Raw genomic sequence first — 20,141 nt, forward strand, 5'->3', positions numbered from 1 at the left:
TTTCAAGTTTTTGACGATGCGCATCTTTAATATGTACGATAATTTCAAAACACTGGATTGGAAGTTGTTCCTTATACATGTACTGCAATCAAACTGGAAGTCAATGAAACTTTTGAAGCGCTAATATTAAGTTTATGTGCTAAACAAATGCTATCTGATGAGTTTAATCTCTTTATTTTTAAGTGCTCACTTTTTGAAATCACACTTAATTCAAATAAAAATATTAATGTTTCTTGTATTCTCATACTTTTATCTCCAAAACTAAATATGATATTTGTAAAATAATTTCCCCCTTTCACCTCACTTTTTTGTTTGAAAATCCGAGGAACTATTTTACAAATTGGTGTGGCCTAAAGGGGAACAAAAATTATACATTTCATGGACTCTGCCTCCCTGGAGTCTGAAGGGTTGGGCCAAAACTTGCAATATTAATGTCATCTTTAAAAATCTTCTTTACTCCTGGACATCAAGCAGTCAAACTTTGCATGATTATAATAAGCAATGAGCCCTCCATCAAAATTGTGAAATTCATGACTCCTGGGTTTAGGGTTCAGGTGCCAGGGTGGGGTTAAGTTGGTCATATATTGAAAATGCATTATATCTTAGAAAATCTTCTTCTTTACTTGTGGACGTCAAGGAGGCAAAATGTCTGCATGATTATAATGAGTACTTGAGCCTCTACAAAAATGATGACATTCATGACCCCAGGTGGTTCAGGTCCCAGGGTGGGGCTAAGTTGGTCATATATTGAAAATGCATTATATCTAGAAAAACTTCTTCACTTCTGAACGTCAAGGAGGCAAAATGTTTGCATGGTTATAATGAGCATCGAGTCTACTAGAATTGTGAAGTATATGACTATAGGGTTAAGGTTTTATCGTTATTACAAAAGCATGTGGGTTTCTTCTACTGAATATTCCCATAGTAGAATTCTGGGCCTTATGGCAAATTACCTAATGATATGTTAAAAATGTTTGTGCATTAATGATTTTTAAAATTTCATGCACATGAGTCGTGAGCATTGGAAAATGTAATGCATTGTACTCAGGTGACTGTGAAGGCCCATAGGCCTATTGTTTTAATCTAACAAAATCAAAATATCAGGGATCACAGATATTTCCAACTGATCACAAAAATTTCCAACTGCAAAAATTATCTGTTAAGCTGCATTTATTTTCATAGAGTTAATCATGCAAAGATTATAGAAAAGTGTTTTAAAACATCGCTGTACAAGATATGAAATATTGATATGAAGATTATGATGTTTAGATGCAGCATGCCACCAGTATTAGTGCTGAGGAGCAGAGGATAGCAGCTCTCAGGAGTGGAGTGGGACTCCAGGAAGAAAGCGGAGGAGGGTAGGCCATCTTCATCACTCCTACTGCTTATGTAATGATGGTCATTTCAGACTACACAGCACGCAGCTGCAACAAATGTTACAATACTGTCACAAATAAAAAGATATTATGTAGATTTATATGAACCAATGTCTTCCACAGAGTCCTGGAGCCAATAAAACTCTCCTGCCGATTCCTGTACAGTGCTTTCGCAACGTTTTTATCTTTTTTCACTTGGACGAATCTTAAGACGACGTACCAGGCTTTTAAAAGGATGACTTGGCCCCAGGTGGTCTGGACTCTCGTCAAACTTTGTGTGAGACTAGTCTTCACTTTACTCACTTTCGTCTTCCATGTATTCTGGTAAGTTGTAGGTCGTAGCTTATATTGTGATAGGAATTTTACATTTGACAATTTGATAACCTATTGAAGGCTTTTGTGACTTTTTTCTTTTTATACAGGAGAGTGATTTTGTTAGAATTTAAAATACATATGAAATATACATTGTCTATATGTATAAAAATAATATTGACAATGATTTATTTTCAAGAAAGTTTTGTAGACTGTACTCATGATTAATTTCCTTGTAGATGTCAATCAATGTTTTAATCAATTATGATATTTTCCAGTGTGATATTCTGGGACATTGTTGTCAATACTTTCATTTTACTTTGACAGGACATTATTGAAGTTTGTTGTGAACATGATGAAAGGTGAACAAGATAAAGAATCAGTAGAACAACCAGAAATCTTAGCTCTTCCAGCACCCTCCCTCCACAGAGAACAGAAAACACCGCCTGTACAAAACGGGACACCAGCTGCTCCCACAGAAGAAGGACTGTACGTATACTTAAACAAATATTTCAGCACTAAGGTCAAGGTGCAATTGGATTCATTTGTACTCTGGATCTTACTACAGCATGCTTGCTGAAGCTAGATTCATCAAATTTTGGGATCAGTGATCAGAAGTACTGTCACACAGATGTTGCAGTGTTTAACAGTGAAACATGTTTCTGTTGCAGTGCCTCGCCAACAGGTGTCCAACAAGAGACTGTTGAGGAGAGTCCAGAGCCCAGTACATCAACAGAACCACCAGCAGAGGCCACTACACAACAGGTCTTGATATTGTGCAATATCCTGTCAATAACACAGTCATAGTTGCCAACTCACCCGATTTTGTTGGGTTACACCCGATTTTTTCTAAACAACCTGAAAATCTCCCGACTTCCAGATTTGGTTTGTAAATTATTTCACACATGTCATTACCAGTTATCACCCCAAGCTTGGATCTACGTAAACAATGCTGATGGCAATGAACAATAGGCTGTGTATCGGTAAATTATAAGTGCAGGTGTTAACGATTATCTGGGAGATATTTTGACAATCAAAGTAAGACGTAATTACAAAATGGCTTCTGATAGAATGAGATCGTCATCAGGGCCAGCAGAAATAACACCAACAAAAAGGAAAACGATATTTTATGTACAAATAAAAGAATCTTGGAAAAAATCTTTCACTGGATAAAATAAACTGATCGATGATAGTACAAGGCTAATTGTATTTTATATCTAAATTATGCTTATTTATTAGGTTTGGAGATAAAAGTTCTCCTTCAAATCATAATTTGAATTGGGATGTTTATAGGTCCCTGATTTAAAATACTTTCAAAATTAGCTCAAACTTCTTCTTCCAAACAGCAATGCATATTCTGAAAGGACTTTCAGTGTTTATAAAGAAAGATACACACTGATTTTGGTCAATACTAAACAATGAAACCTTCAATGCCCTTTTATCATGTAAATTTAATCAATAAATTTGATTCATGAAGTATTCCTATTTTGTCATTGTAAGTTACAAGGCTTCTTTTCAATAAAATAATTCTAATACAAGTGCATATTGTATATATATATATATATGCAATATGAAATATAGTATAATCATGGTAAATATGTTGTTAATGCCATTACATGTTATGACCAGATTTTTAACTCTCCAAAGAGGGTCATGACCAAATTTTTACATGTTGGAGGTTGGCAAGTATGAACACAGTGCATCTACTAGTATTGAAATCTAAAGTCTAATTTTGTGATAATTGCTTCATATAGGATGATAGTTCATCTCAAATTGTTATTTTGTAATGTGTTCTAAATTTGTTTCTGTAGGATGCCAGCTTGTCTGTGGCACCCCCAGTCTCCCCACCCAGGATGTCAGCTGACAGGTAGTATATCAAAGTTTGGAAGAAGTTAACACTGAAAACAAGTTCTTCAAATGCGACTTTAAGTTACAGAATCAAACTGAAATACCCATATTTCAGCTGCATGAAATACTGTGCAAATTGACAACATTTTCTACGATTTGCATCAATTGTATAATTTTGTTATAATATCTTGTTTCAGCAAATCAAATGAAGAAGAGATTCCGTATGAAACTAAAGGATTTGATTACGGAAAATATGCTCTGGTGAGTAATAGTACAATTGATTATAAACTGAATTGCACTTCAATATTTGATGTAATTTTCAATTGATTAATCAATCTGTGATATTTAGTTATCAAAATAGATCAAAACATCCTCTCTAGTTTATGCACTGTTAACATATTGTTAGGTGTCTAGTGATTAATTTACAAAACATCCTCTCTATAGTTTATACACTGTTAACATATTGTTAGGTGTCTAGTGATTAATTTACTTGTAGTTTTGTTCTAACTTTCTTTATATGAATGTGATGTTGCATGCATTGTTACATGTTCCCAACTAATTTAAAGCAGCTTATTTCATTGTTGTATGACTTTTTTTCTTTTCAGTATTTAAGTGTTTTAAAACAGAAGTTAATTTTAATTGGGGTAATAAATGATATGAACTTGCCAGATTTTCTTTACCTTTAATCTTCATACAGTCTTCCTCACTTCACTATCCTGTTTTTCTTAGCACTTCTATGCACTGGATTGGGTCATATCTCACAGTTGCTTGCAAACGTAAAACTAAACAAAAACGAAAAATGCCCACAAGAAGTTTGTACTCAATTATGGCAAATTTGACCATGATCTTGATTGGCTTGAGTAGTTGCATAGCAATGAACTTGACCATTTAGTTCACCATGTATAGTCTCTATTTTGAACGAAATAGACTGAAAGCATATACCCCACCCCTATCCTTAAATGCAGGGGCTTAAAAAAATTGAATAAAATTGAAAAGAAAAAAATGTTCGGTGAGATTACAAATGTGAAGCATACGCCGCAAATGACAAACAGTAATTTTTTTTTTATCAAATAGCATTCCATTATTGTATATGATAGCTTAAAGGGAAAGGCAACCCTAACCACATTGTTGCTTCTATGAATAAAATATTACTTACCGATATCGTAAATGTCAGTCTTCAGCAACAAAATTCCTTGCTTAACGATTAAATCAATATTAATCTATCATATATTTTAAATTACCTGCCACTAAGAAAGCGGCCATTGAAGTTTAATTCATAATGTCACACCGTCGGTTCTGGTGTATTTCATCAGCAGCACTGTAAACATGACAAGTCATGAACAGATAAGTTTGGAGCCGTATAGATTTGAGCCCATTCTTTCGCAAAAAGAAATTAAGAGAAGAAGACGTTCAGTCGGGTCGCAGACCAGGCAGACGGTACATGTTTCTTGAGAATACAAATGTCTCGAACCTCAACTTGTCATTACGCAAATGATGGATCCACAGTTTACATAGTATTTTCTTTTCAGATGACTTGGTTGGGTCAGGAATTAAAAAAACACAACCTTTTTCACATCTCCCCTTCGCATTAGTGTAAATTAACTGCTTGACAGGAAGGCATTAACCTATTTACAATGTATTTGTAAAATCTACCACATGCATATCTTTGATGATAATTAAAACTGGAACAGACGGTATGACGTCAAAATTATTGATTTTTGTGGTCTTGAATACAAAAGAGTTCCACATCATGGCAGCCTCTATAGATAGCGGGAATTTCAAATTTTAAGGTTTTCAAATTAGTACTGAAGCTTATCTAGACCGTATATCAACAGAATAGTATGACAAATCTTTATCATATGATTAATCGTATCATTTATCAAGTAAAAAAAATGCGGGTTGCCTTTCCCTTTAATTTCTTCACAGCCTTTTCCTGGAGCTCATGAATTATTTCTGATCACAATATAAAATTTGTCTGCTTTCCTGGGTTTTTGTACACATTCATTAGTTTTAGTATTCTTGGACTGAATGTCACATCTCTGGACTCTTAGACTTATGCAGGAAATATGAATGCTTACAAAGTATATCTTGATGGGATGAAGGGTAAACCATTTTACTGTTTATTACCAAAACAAGATATCTCTTTGACTTAAAGAAGGGATATCTATTATTTTACAGATACCGTATATACTCGCCTATAAGTCGGATTTTTGAGAGTCAATTTTTGGTCCAAAACTCTATGTCCGACTTATAGACGCGTCCAAAGAAGATTGGTATTTTTCTGGGAGGCGTAATGTAATGGGTTTTTTTTAAACAACTCCGACGATTATCATGGACTACCACACAAATGATTATTGTTCACAAATATCTAGACATAGTGTATTGTTTATGCATTTTAAAATCATGTATAAAGTACAAGTATTTACATATTTTTGTTTAGTTCAAAATTATTTACCCGTAACTAATACTTTCAATTCAACTCATTTATCGTTTATCGATAAAATTGAATCACGAACCCGATTTAATATTGAAATATTCATATGTATACCGACTGAAATATATTTCATAAAAAAATGAATATTGTTAACAGATAATTTAGATCATCATTCTTGACTCTTAAAAACTCTATTGTTGATACAATGAATTATACCGGAATCCCACAGTAACAGTTTTCACGAGGCGCGTGCCACTAAGTAAACACGGTGTCAGGTACTGGTAATTAGGAGACCATAATTGCTTAGATAAACAAGGGATCATTGCCCATAACAGATCAAGGGTTGCATTTAAACCCCTAACACATATGGCTTGGATATGTACCCCATAATTATCAATTTCTCAAAATATTTGTTGAAACATAGGTAAAAACACTAGAGCATTGACTTGAAATTGTCAACCGATTCTGACAAAAATTTGTACCGACTTATAAGCGGGTCAATGGCAAATTCCTACAAAATAACCTTAAAAAATACAACCGACTTATAGGCGAGTATAAACGGTATATCACTGTTAAAAGAAACTTCTTTACATTTTCTTTGGTTTTAGAACATGTTTATTTCAAATGTTAAAGGATGTATAGTAATACACAACATGACATCATTTGTTAATATTTTCACACTGTGAAAATACCCTTCTTACTCAATGGATAAATTGTAGTATTTCACTGTTGAAAATGTAATAAATGTATAAGATATTTTGGTAATAAGCCGATGTGTCTAAATTATTGGATTGCATGCATGTTGAGTTGCAAATTCATCCACATTTTTCTTGTTTAGCATTAATTAACAAGAAAGATATCAACATAGTTGCCATGGATATATAAAATCTTGTTAATTCATTCATGTATTTGTGTGTTTGACTTTGTGCAGATTATACTAACCTTAGAGGAATGCTAACTTAAAGTACATAAGCATTTTAATGTAAACAGTTAAGGTTACTGGATGGGAAGTTGTGAAATTTCTTATCTGCTGGATTCTTAGTGTATATGGTTAAATATTTACATTTCATGTTTTTGCTTTTAATAATATATCTATGAATTGTATTGATAACCATTTCCTCATGAATGTGTACAATGTTAGTATGAATACTATAGTACATTTATTATAATGGCTGGGAATTCCAATAGAATGAAGGCTAGAATGTAAATATAGGAAATGAACTTCATTTTCGAAAATGCTTGAGGTTGGAACTGCAACGCTATACAGTTCCTACCCACATGTATTTTCAAAAATGAAATTAATTTCTTAAATGACACCTGTAGGGATGCACTCTTGCAGAAATATCTTTCTTCTTATATAAGACAAGGCCCATTGGAGGGGAAATATTTATTATTACATGGGAGATATTGGCTACATTTCTCATTCAATGTTTAGCCCTCCTGCTTTTCTTATCAAATCAGTCTGTTTTCTTTAAACATTTCGTGTTTTTGACCTTTGATTAAGAATCGCTGGATGAAATTGAAACTTAGAAATGGAACAAATCATCCCTGGATAATGAAAGTTCCAAGTTTTTGTTCTGTGAAGGACTATACCATTCAGGGGGAAATAAAAGAAAAATTAAAATATTGAAAAGGGGATGTTTAATAGTTTTAAATTGGAATATAGAAGAGAATTCTGTAGTAAATCTTCACCTTAAGAACCATAAGTGTACAATTTGTCAACTTCATTTGCAAGCATTCTTGTGCATTGTAGACTCAAATTTGTTCAAACCATGACCCCTGGGTCCAGGGTAAGGCTACAAAAGGGTGATAATTTATGCTCCCTGAAAAATTGCGGGGACGTCTTTTTGGAAAGGTCAAGGTAGCTCAGAACATATAAATGTTCATAATTTCAACAGTTTTTTATATAAAATTTCTCCAAAACCTTTCATCAGAAATTGATCACAAATATTCCTTAAGACAGGGACATTTGGACCAAGGTTATTTTGGTAAGGGAAAGGTCACTTAGAACACATATCTTATATAAGCTGAAAGTCCTTTATTTTAACAGTTATGAACAGGTATTGATCATATATCACACAAATAAGTAATATGGAAATGGCTTTCAGACAAAGGTCAAGGTAACTCGAAACATTTACCCTAGTATATGAAAAAAACTTCATTTCAACAATATTTCAACGTTTATTGATCTTTTGGACCAAGGTCTCTTAGGTCATTTTGGAAAGGTCAAGGTCACTCAGAACATATACCTTATATGAGGAAATAGTGCCTTATTTCAACAGTTTTTGAACAGGTATTAATCGTATATCACACAAATAAGTAATAGGGAAATGCTTTCAGAAAAAGGTCACTCAAGGTCATTTTGTAAATATATACCATATATATGGGAAAAAACCCTTCATTTCAAAAATATTTCAACAGTTATTGATCATTGTGCAAGTCATTCCTCACATGAAATAGTTCATTAATTGGATGTATTTTGGGGAGCATCCATCAGTTTTACTGATATTTTTGTTTTTACTTAGAAATACTTATTTGTAAAATCTATTTATAAGAATCCAATGATGTGTACATTCAAATTTGTGAAAACCATAACATCTGGGGAAGGCCACATCAAGTTATTTTAAAAATCTTATTTGACCAGTAGAAGATAGCTGCTCAAGAAAATGAAACAGCTCAGGTGAGCAATGTGGCACAAGGGCCTCATATTTTCAGGAAGTTTTCTTTTTCAAATCCATGTCACAAAAATGAATAGTTTTTAAAATCATGCAAAAAAATTATTTTCCATAATTCATGTGTATACGTTATATTTCTACTTATTAAAAGTTAATGTCATTGTATTTAACTAATCTTTAACTACCAATGCAAAAAAAGTATAAATATTTTCATTTTGTATATCCCAAGCAAAGCTCTAACTTTCTTTAACATTACTTAAACATGTATAATTATAAACTTGTATTCATTTGTTGAATGGGTATCACATATTCTTAGTAAGGGATTTGATTTAACCAATGATTTTTTTTGTTGAAGTTGTGATCTGTAGACAAAGAATAACTTGTTTTCTGTGATTTGCGTCTTACATGCAATGTGTAAAACTTGAATCATTTGTACAGCACACATTCATTTGAGTTTTGTTTCAGAGTCTTTTTGCCCGCAATTTCTACAACTTTAAGTATGTTGCCTTGTTCCTTGCCTTTATTATCAACTTCATGCTGCTCTTCTACAAGGTGAGGATTTGGTACACAACATTAAAACAGAGAAAATATATCTTATCTTAGCCACAAGTCTGAATTGAACTACATGTATTCAGTTCACAGTTTGTCCACCTAAGCTTCTAACTTGTACTAAATGAATCCTTCTTTTTTGTTGTTGTTGATGATCAAAGCAAAGTGAGCTATAGATGATTTCATGATTTTTAAAAATGTCATGAACTTAGAAGAAAATTTCAAAGTAGAGTAAAAACCATGTACATGTACATTTTTACAAATGTGATTCTTCCTAAATAACATGACAATCAATGTTTTGTTTTGCCCTGAAAGGTTTCCAAAGTGACCCACGAACATGAAGAATCCAATGGGAACCAGACAGAGGAAGAAGAGGAGTTTGATGAGGTTCTAGCCATGCAGGGAGATAACAACTACATGGAGATTTTTGTCCGCCTTCTGGCTTTGGCCCATACTCTGGTTTCATTTTCTATGTTGATTGCCTACTACTGCCTCAAAGTGCCTCTGGTCATATTCAAAAGGGAAAAGGAGATTGCAAGAAAGTTAGAGTTCGAGGGATTATGGGTTGCTGAACAGCCAGAAGAAGGTCTCAAAGGTCTGTGGGATAAACTAGTTCTCAGCACACAGTCCTTCCCTGACAGCTATTGGGACAAATTCGTCAAGAAGAAGGTGAGTTGTGATGTGTGAATGTTATCTGTCAGGCTGTAGTTAGTTCTGTAGATTTATGTAAGTGTAAATACCTATAATCACAATCTCATCCCAAAGTTCAAAATGGATATCATATATAGAGAATGGTCAAAAGATAATATATTGCAAATTTCTCATGTATTTTGCAACCTCTTGATATTGAAAATTTAAAGTGTTCAAACTATGTAAATTAATTTTTTTTTTAAGAAATACTTGTACTTACAAATTAGTTTTTATCAAATAAAAGTTGTAACTATTTGATATCCTATTTAAAAAAAATTTGATCTGCACATATGATTTGATGAAAAAATTTGTTATATCTTAAAGGTACGAGCCAGATATGCTGAACAATATGACTATGAAGCTATTAGTAATTTGCTGGGAATGGACAAAGGAGACTCAATCAAAATTGAAGAAACAAAATCCACTGGATTCTTCCCAAATTTGTAAGTACATGTATCTCAAACTCTGGTTGTAATAGGAGATTTGTACAAGAAGCGATGTTGTTTGACAGGCTCTGACTACCCTCTGAGAGCTTTGGGCCAAGTCACCACACTTAGCTCATAATATAATATGATGACCAGCATCTTCTAGATCAACTTCAAAATCTGCATTTAAAATCATCAAACTTGGTAAACATATTTCTCAACAGGCTCTGAAGAATTAATTTACTAAGTTCAAATCCAATAACTCTTGCAGTGTTTAGATTCCACTACTGCTGCAATGATCTCTGAGCTGACATGTACTGTTCAGAGGCCAGCAAAATATTTGTAAGATTTCTAGTCTCTCTCTCAATGATAACATTTATATGAAACATACACCAAAGGACCTTATTATTAGAAAATTTAATGCTATTTCCAGTATGAATAGACATGCAATTTATGTGTACATGTGAATTTCAAAGATCAATTACAACGATGTAGCACTTAGAGTAGGCCATTATGTTTACTTGGAAACTTTAAAGGTGTTTGGTGTTTACAGAACAGGAAGGGCAGGTAACTCGGATGCAGGGCAGGTAATTTGGGGTATCTCATCCATTTGGCCTGTTGAGGATATGCCAAACCATAAATACAACCTTTAAGTGACACAAGAATAATTGTTCAAAATTTACAATATATGCATGATCCAGCAGACAAAAGTATTATTAGTCAAGTTTAAGTAGCTTTGTGGCCAGTGGGTAATATTTTGTTGAATTTATGATAAATTAACTTGACAAACCTCAATGTTTTTGTCAGAAAATCAGAGGAAAATGTTTTCAAAACAGTGAAGGGTGTGAGTTGCAGAAATCCTCATTTAATGTGTAGTAAATAAGTAATATTTCTGGTGATTTCAGCTTGTTCAGTGTGGACTGGCAGTATCAGATTTGGAAATGGGGTGTCATATTTACCGACAATGTAAGTACATCGCGTCGCAAAGCGATACAACGAGCTTACTCCAATGATTACACATATGAGTCATGTGATTTGCTCTTCATCAGCTGAAAAATAATGAGTAGGGGAGAGTGTTGATATTTCAGACAGTATTTGATGTATTTCGGAAATGCTCATCATCTGACCACTGAACCTAGGCATATTGTATATCGGTTGATTCAACGAACATTTTAAATTGTGCTCTCGGGTTTCTTCAGATTTTTTCCTGCCATTTATGACACATATTAATACTTTAACACAGTTAGGTAGAAGGTTGTAACTTCAGACGGTGGTGTTGTTATTTCGGACACATGGTGACCAGGTGTTATATAACTTCGGACAGTTAGGAAATTCGGTTGTTGCCGTTTATTTTGTGGTTCAATGGCATTTTATGCTTTCGTTTTTGCACATTAGATGATTTTTTATTTTTGGTAGTGTTTTTTATTTTGTTTGTAATTCTTTAATTATATCGGTAACTTTTACCAGAAAACTTGGTCTCAATGGGACTTGATTTTACCAATCAAACAAAATGGATGCCAGGGTCTTGAACTGCAATGTAGGTGAAGGTCATATATTTCAATCAACCAATCAGAGCTGGGTAACACATGCACATAATATTAGGTGTACAGTAAAACTCTGATATAGCGAATTTCTGGGGACCTTCTATAAAAATTCGCTATAAGCGTAATTCACTATACGTTTATAGCGAATTCATAATTCAAATATAACAAATTCGTTATAAAACTGATTTGTTGTACATGTATACCAGTTATATAAGAAAGCAGCAATCGATATACTTGCGCTTGTATTGTCTTTAAGTGAAATGAAGCCTATATATTTTCGAGAAGAAATATTTTTATACAAGAAATATACACATTGATTTATGTATGATAATTTATCTTGATGGATTATTAAGTCATGCAAGAACATGTCGAGAGAGAAATGTCAACAAAATTTTGTGCAATACGTGCATGTACAGTCTATTGCAATTGTCATTTACTTGTTGCTTTACACAAATAAAGGAGTGTATGATAAAATAAATGCAATCAAACTTCAAATTTAATTAACGAGAATAGTAAACAATACCGACAATATATTTCCAAAACGTATGTGTAAGTATTGTTTTGTGTTAACCTTTTTTTAAAAAATGCAAACAGAAATTTTGTAATAAGTGTGGATCGTTTATGTCAATGGAAAACGATTGTTAAAAATAACAAAGAGTTTAAAATGAAAAAAATAAATTCGTTATAAAAGGTGATTTTTACGTTCATTTTTAATTCAAGGGGAATAGGAATTTACTTCGTTATATCCGTAAATTCGCTATATCCGTGTTCGTTATAGATGCAGATTTTTATATAGAATATATAAAGAATTTGCCGGGGAAATTGTTTTCACTTCGCTATAGCCGTAATTTCGCTATATCCGTGTTCGCTATATTCGAGTTTTACTGTATTCCATTTTGTAAATATATCAAGTTCGGAAATCACGCAGCTCAGTTAAGGCTATCCGAGAAAAATCACAGTGCTGTTATAAATGTACCTCTGTGCACTTCGCACCATATGACGTCACAATGAAAAAGTATGTCACAGCGTACATGTTCTGATAGTTGTATCGCGGGGAAAGTGTCATAATATTTTGTCATTATTTACCACTGTTATCAAGTGATAAGCTGTATACTTGAAATATATCTTGTCAAATGAATATATATATGATATATATATTATTCCTTTATGATATCAAATCATTCTCCATTTTTAATATATAGTATGCACGAAGGTGATATTCATATTATATTGCGACCTTGAAATCGCCCCTAATCTGAATGACTGATGCGTTTAAAAATTCCCTCATGTACACAAATTATCTCATACTACAGAAACTTCGGCAAAGTTCAGGTTCATCTGCTATAAAAAACAATACGAATTTTTCTGCTATATAATCTAGATATATTTATACGTTTGAAAAGTGTAAGGAGCAATTTCTGTCTTGTATATTAACGGTATGATATATATAAGAATGTGGACAACCCCGGTAAATCGCTGATGACTGTTGATATGTTGTTAAATTACAGCATGGTTAGTTTGAGTATGCATTTGGTCCCAACACTTTTCAATAAGGATTTTTGTTTTTTTCTGAGTATATCAATAAAAATTCAGCTGGTTACCCGCATGAACCTGAACTTTTGTTCACAAGTAGGGCCTCTTGCTGTTTTGCAAAAATAAAGTGTTACGTGATATTTAAGTGACGTCACAGGAAATTACCATGAGGGGAATTTACGGTAGCTTAGTCATAGTCAACATATGGGTAGTATCGTTTCGGTGTTTAACCGTAACAAGTGTAATGATACCTGTGAATTTGAGGTGCAATTTCACCCCATGATTATTGTGCATTTGACTATGGAAGCCCTTAACCTAGCTGCGCAGTTTAAATTTAGAACAAATAACTATTGTAACGCAAGATATAATGCTGTTTTCTTGACTGTCCGAAATATCACACCCATCTGAAATATCAACACTCTCCCCTATTACCCATAATGCTCCTGGGAAAATGTCGCTGTCACTTTGGTTTAGTTCATTGACAACCCCAGTAATTAAAATGATTAGATTGTTTAGAAAGTACCATAATTGTTTTTAAATTCCAGACAAGCTTTCTCATAGCTTCGTACGTTTTGGTTTTGCTTGGCTTGAAAGAAGAAGAAAAAACATTGCAGCTGATATGATGTCACAATGTAACTGTTTACATGCGTTATATTTCCCGTGTTAGATTAAGAGGCGGATAAAATGTCTATAAGTCGTGTTGCAAGATGTTAATGGGCTTCGCTTGTCGTAACGGTCACACCATACAACATATTACAGTACATCAATGTGTTAGTGAAACACAATCATTTATCTCTCACTTACAACCTTTTCTTCCAGTCTTTCCTCTACATAGCATGGTACTTCATCTTTTCTGCCATGGGAAACTTCAACTACTTTTTCTTTGCTGCTCATTTATTGGATGTTGCCATTGGTTTCAAGACACTTAGAACAATTCTGCAGTCTGTAACACACAATGGAAAACAGGTACATGTTACTTTATTATGCAAGTCTTTTTAGCTGAGTTGCAACGAAGTTGAACTCGACTATTGGTTTGGTGATGTGGGCGGGTGGGCGTCAACAATTGGTTTCCAGATGATAACTCGAAAAGTTTACAATCTAATCAAATGAAACTTTGATATTGTTGGGTACCAGGTAAGGAAGACCCCTGTTGATTTTGGAAAAAATAGGTCAAAGGTCAAGGTCACATTGACCAAAAATAGATTTAAAATTCCCAAAAAATTTGGTTTCCAGAGGATAATTCAAATTTTTTTTTAACTTGAATCAAATAAAACTTGGATATATTGTTGGATACCAGCAAAGCAAGGCCCCAAGTGATTTTGGAGAACAAAGGTCAAGGTCACAGTGACCGAAAATAGATTGAAAACTTCAGACAAATATGGTTTCTGGACAGTAACTCGAAAAGTTTAAAACTGAAATTAGTTCTTCACAATTATAAATATGCCTTATCATTCCTGACTTTACAATGTATCCCATGCAACTCGGCTCATGCACCTCTGGGTGCATATGTTGATTTTTTAAAGTTAGTAAGTAGCCCACTATGGCAATTGATTTGATTCAATCAAATTAACTCCAACCACTGTCCATTTCCTTGACAGCTGGTGCTGACTGTGATGCTGACCTGTGTAGTGGTCTACATTTACACTGTAATAGCCTTCAACTTCTTCCGCAAATTCTACGTCAAAGAAGAGGAGGGGTCAGTGGACTACAAGTGCCATGACATGCTCACTGTATGTATCAATGTAAATGTGTATGTGATAATAATAGCTGTTCAGACAAAAATTTTTTTGGAAGTAGCCCTCAGACAGAGGCTAAAATTCCCTCCCACCCTCATAAAAAGATGTTTTTCTCCAAATAATGATTAAAATTTTGTAGCAGTAACAGTATTTTACTGTATCAATGTAAATGTGTATCAGTTCAGAACAGTATTATACTATATCAATGTAAATGTGTATCAGTTCAGAACAGTTACTGTATCAATGTAAATGTGTATCAGTTCAGAACACTTACTGTATCAATGTAAATGTGTATCAGTTCAGAACAGTATTATACTATATCAATATAAATGTGTATCAGTTCAGAACAGTATTTTACTGTATCAATGTAAATGTGTATCAGTTCAGAACAGTATTTTACTGTATCAATGTAAATGTGTATCAGTTCAGAACAGTATTTTACTGTATCAATGTAAATGTGTATCAGTTCAGAACAGTATTTTAAACTTTGGTTTACTGTAGATACATATAAATGTATCCTCGTAAAAAGGAGAGGAAAACTGCAGCTAGAGAATAATTAGTGTATGATATAATAGGGTGCGGAAAAAAAATTTGCAACAAAATTTTGCTCCAGTTCATCCACAAATCCATAGCTCCAACAAATTAAAGGCTTTCTTTCTAGTATCAACACAAAATAGATGAACGTTTGTGAATAACAAAACTGGAGCCCTTGAAAATTAACAATTTAATAGTATCAGTTGCTTGTAGAAAAGCATATGTAGTGCGGTGGTTGTTATGACATATCCTTGATATTGAAGTGTGTACGTTATGTTTTTAGTGTTTTGTGTACCATTTACACACTGGAGTAAGAGCAGGAGGAGGAATTGGTATGTAAATACATATGTATCACTGATATTACCAATACATACTGTAATATGAATACTTAATCCATGTGGTATTTCAATGTGTAGTAAGGTGTTTGTCTGTGTTTAGGTGATGAGATTGAGCCAGCAGATGGGGATCCTTTTGAGGTTCCCAGAATTCTATTTGACATCACCTTCTTCTTCTTCGTCATTGTCATTCTTCTAGCCATTATTCAAGGTAAGGACTGTCAGTTAAACAGAAAAAGCTGTTCCTATCACTGATGTTTCCTCAAGGTTAAATATCATGTGCAGGAAAGTAACAATATGGAACTGTATAATCTCAGTTTTAAAAATCTGAATTTGCTTTGTGAATTTTGACATTGATCAGTGACAAAATAACAAGTACTTGCTTTACTATTTCATATACAATGTCCAAAAAATATCTAAAAGTTTGTTCAGTGGATTGTTATACTTATTTGACTAATGCTTATATAATTACAGGTTTAATCATTGATGCCTTCGGAGAACTGAGAGATCAACTTGAGCAAGTAAAAGAAGATATGGAGGTAAGTTTGTGTAAGGATTCTGAAGACTTTACAAGATGAAGTATTAAGTTTGTGTATAGACTCCGAAAAATAAATTGGAGGAAGTAAGTTTATTAAAGGACTCTAAGACTTTACTGGAGGAAATAAGTTTGTGGACTCTTAAGACTTTACTGGAGGAAGTAAGTTTATGTATTAAAGGACTCTTAAGACTTTACTGGAGGAAGTAAGTTTATGTATTAAAGGACTCTTAAGACTTTACTGGAGGAAAGTTTATGTATTAAAGGACTCTTAAGACTTTACTGGAGGAAAGTTTATGTATTAAAGGACTCTTAAGACTTTACTGGAGGAAGTAAGTTTATGTATTAAAGGACTCTTAAGACTTTACTGGAGGAAGTAAGTTTATGTATTAAAGGACTTTTAAGACTTTACTGGAGGAAGTAAGTTTATGTATTAAAGGACTCTTAAGACTTTACTGGAGGAAATAAGTTTATGTATTAAAGGACTCTTAAGACTTTACTGGAGGAAGTAAGTTTATGTGTTGGAGGACATGGAGACTTTATTGGAGAAAATAAGTTTATGTATTAAATGACTCTAGACTTTATCGGAGGAAGTGAAGTTATGTATTAAAGGACTTTTAAGACTTTATTGGAGGAAGTAAGTTTATGTATGAAAGGACTATAAGACTTTACTGGAGGAAGTAAGTTTATGTAAGGATTACTGAAGGAAGAAAGTTTGTGTAAGGACTCTGAAGACTTTATTGCAGGTTTCTCAGTTATTTTTAAAGTACATGTACAAGTTAAGCCCTATTTATTTTACAGTCAAAATGTTTCATCTGTGGCATTGGAAAAGAATATTTCGATAAAGTTCCACATGGTTTTGAAACCCATGTCATGAAAGAACACAATTTTGCTAATTACATGTAAGTATAATTTTTCAGGTAAGCACTCTCTCTCTATATATAAATATTTATATATATATCACTATTCATCCAACTCTCTGTGTCTGCACGTTGTCCATGGGTCACCGAGTCCTAACCATATAACTGAAAAATGAACTTTACACAAAGGTTGCTAATGACTTCATGGTGTTCCATGATCCTGGCCCAAGGGGTCACTTTCATTTGACAAGGTCAATGTCATTGGGAGAAGCTTGATAAGGTGACGCTTACTGGGGAATTGTTATTTTGAACATTTTAGAAGTTGTATATTATTTCTGACAAGGACTCATAATTTATTGTCACAAATATATGAGAAAGTGTTATACTTCAGGTTTTTCCTGATGCACCTGATTAACAAACCAGACACGGAATACACAGGCCAGGAGTCCTATGTTTGGGAGCTCTATCAACAGAGATGCTGGGACTTCTTTCCAGTCGGGGACTGCTTCAGGAAACAGTATGAAGATGAGGGGGACAAAAGTTGATCATCCGACAATCTCCTCCAACTGACACATCTATGCCTGGACTTGACATAGACACAGATCCACGATTATGCATCAACTGAAATTTGCCTAGGAAGCACATGGATATATGATATTTTGTGATTCTGCGCCCTTGTTTTCCACTTTATTTTCCCCCCAAAACACAAGATATTGAAATATTTTGTGATAAATACATGTAACATGTTCTACTTCTGCATAGGTTGAAACCTTGGACAGGTCATAAAATTCTGTGTTAAAGTTGTCTCAAACAGCAATGGTACGACTGCATGTATATACTGTGTACCTGTTGAAAAGACTGATGGATGTGAAAAGACAATGCTTGTTTGTTGCTGTGGTTTGTATCCATTTAAAGATAGTTGTGTTGTTAATGAAGAAAACAATACCTCTAGATATTTTAGTCTCATCTGCTATAATAATTTTAAGGCTTTCGACAATCTTGACGTTGAATGTTGACCCATATGTGTGTGTACTGTGATGAAGTGCAATATTTTCCTTAGAATTTTGTAGGTTTTTTTGGGAATCATTTATTTCATATTACACAATTTTTTACCATGTTTTATTTTCATGTACCATACTAAATGTCCTAAAAAAAGGTTTGTTATACATTAGATATTTATGGTTTATAACACCCACTTTTATTTTATCTATTTTCAAATCAATAAACATTTGAAAACAAAATTTGAATGTGTTCTTTATATAACTTAACTGGTTATATTGTTTCAGTACGAAAATATATGGTATACAATTATTAACAATGATTGCAGAACACATGGCAAGTTAAAAATTACTTGTCTTTGGTATTAAAGAAATTCTTTCAGCAGTATTGCATTTGATGGGAAAAACCTCCAAGTTCACTACAATATATAAGTATAAAAAGCAAAGCATTTATAAACCCATTAATTGTATTAACACTCTGGCCCTGCTTTTGTGATTTTAAAAGATTTTTTCCCCCAATTTTTGTTCCCATAAAAAATGATGACCCCATATTGTGTCCAACAGGTCATGACAAAACCAATCTCGAATTCACACATTGGGATGTCTCGATACCAATATGAGTATGACCTTGCTGTTTTGAATAGAAGACTTTTTAAAAGATTTTCTTTCCTGTATACATGCATTGTAAAATCGTATCCACCCCAACCCCTGGGTTAATGATATGATGGAAAACAAGAGTACCAGAAACTATACATGATAAGCCAGTCACAAGGGTGTTTTTTCTTAAGCCATGAGTTGTAGAACTTTACTGAAGGTAGTATCAGCCATCATATGCTGCAACATACTTTCTTTTATTGCTTTGTATGAATATAAGGTCCTGGCTTAAAAACTGACAGGAGGCAAAGAAACGAACCAAGAGCTCTATGTGTAAAATACTTTGCCAAATTGACATCCCAAGGAATTTAGAAAAATGTTGAAAATTAAACTTGCAATACACACATCTTCAAGTTGTTTACAAAGGCCTCGGATTGAAAACTGAAAGGAGTGAGGATGAGCCATGTACTCACTTTGTAATATTCCCATAAGTGACCAACTTCAACAATCTATAATTTTCTCAGAAATGGAAGAAAATCCTTGACAGGTGCCAACCTCAATACCCATACAAACACTCTGTAAAATAAGAAGGCCCTAGCTTTAGAACTGTGAGAGGAGTGAAGCATACAAATCATGTACTCTCTATGTAATATTTCCTCAAAACTGACAAGTTCAACAACCTGTAATTTTCTTAGAAATTTAAAGAAAATCAAAATCCTTGCCACATGCACATCTTCAATACCCATACTTTGTAAAATAGGAAGGTCTTTGCTTGAAAACTGTATGAGGAGTGAGAAACTTTTGCAAGGGAGGTTGAAATGAATCAAAATTGCAACATGAGGTAGATTAACACACAAAGAAGCTACAAAGCAAGTTTATACTTGATATGTGATGGAGAAATGAAAATAGCGTAACAAAAACACTGAACTGACAGACAAACAGACATCATTGTACTATAATATGTCCCATCTTAAAACGGGCATAAAAAAAACCTTAATCTAAACAACTTGGAATGTATAAATTTTTTTATGATTTAGTGTAGACCTGCTACTTGTGAAAAGAATTTCTTTTGATTTGTAGCAGGTCTGGTGTTCATAGTCTGTACTTCACGTTGTGTTTCTTTTAATTTATTTGATAGTGGCGATTCGAAACGACCCAACTAC

At 33.5% G+C, this 20,141-nt stretch overlaps 1 protein-coding gene across 14 annotated transcripts in view; it reads left to right on the plus strand.

Moving 5' to 3' along the window:
* The window catches only part of LOC125648892 (ryanodine receptor-like), a 108,470-nt gene extending 89,843 nt beyond the window's left edge, over positions 1-18,627 (plus strand). For 9 of the 14 annotated variants that reach the window (XM_048875906.2, XM_048875915.2, XM_048875907.2 and 6 more), the window contains 18 exons: positions 1,270-1,358; positions 1,500-1,700; positions 2,016-2,177; positions 2,360-2,453; positions 3,500-3,555; positions 3,734-3,797; positions 4,142-4,180; positions 9,111-9,197; positions 9,510-9,863; positions 10,209-10,327; positions 11,215-11,275; positions 14,206-14,352; positions 14,985-15,116; positions 15,940-15,988; positions 16,095-16,202; positions 16,466-16,530; positions 17,328-17,428; positions 17,778-18,627. In XM_048875906.2, the coding sequence (XP_048731863.2) occupies positions 1,270-1,358; positions 1,500-1,700; positions 2,016-2,177; positions 2,360-2,453; positions 3,500-3,555; positions 3,734-3,797; positions 4,142-4,180; positions 9,111-9,197; positions 9,510-9,863; positions 10,209-10,327; positions 11,215-11,275; positions 14,206-14,352; positions 14,985-15,116; positions 15,940-15,988; positions 16,095-16,202; positions 16,466-16,530; positions 17,328-17,428; positions 17,778-17,931 (2,082 nt within the window). In that variant the 3' untranslated portion in view covers positions 17,932-18,627. Of the gene's footprint in view, positions 1-1,269; positions 1,359-1,499; positions 1,701-2,015; positions 2,178-2,359; positions 2,454-3,499; positions 3,556-3,733; positions 3,798-4,141; positions 4,181-8,525; positions 8,651-9,110; positions 9,198-9,509; positions 9,864-10,208; positions 10,328-11,214; positions 11,276-14,205; positions 14,353-14,984; positions 15,117-15,939; positions 15,989-16,094; positions 16,203-16,465; positions 16,531-17,327; positions 17,429-17,777 lie in introns of those variants that run through there. The other 5 variants (XM_048875922.2, XM_048875913.2, XM_048875909.2 and 2 more) reach the window with 4 other exon arrangements.
* The last annotated feature ends 1,514 nt before the right edge of the window (positions 18,628-20,141 follow it).

The sequence above is a fragment of the Ostrea edulis genome, chromosome 5 (genome assembly GCF_947568905.1).
Source record: "Ostrea edulis chromosome 5, xbOstEdul1.1, whole genome shotgun sequence".
In the NCBI taxonomy this organism is placed as follows: Eukaryota; Metazoa; Mollusca; class Bivalvia; order Ostreida; family Ostreidae; genus Ostrea; species Ostrea edulis.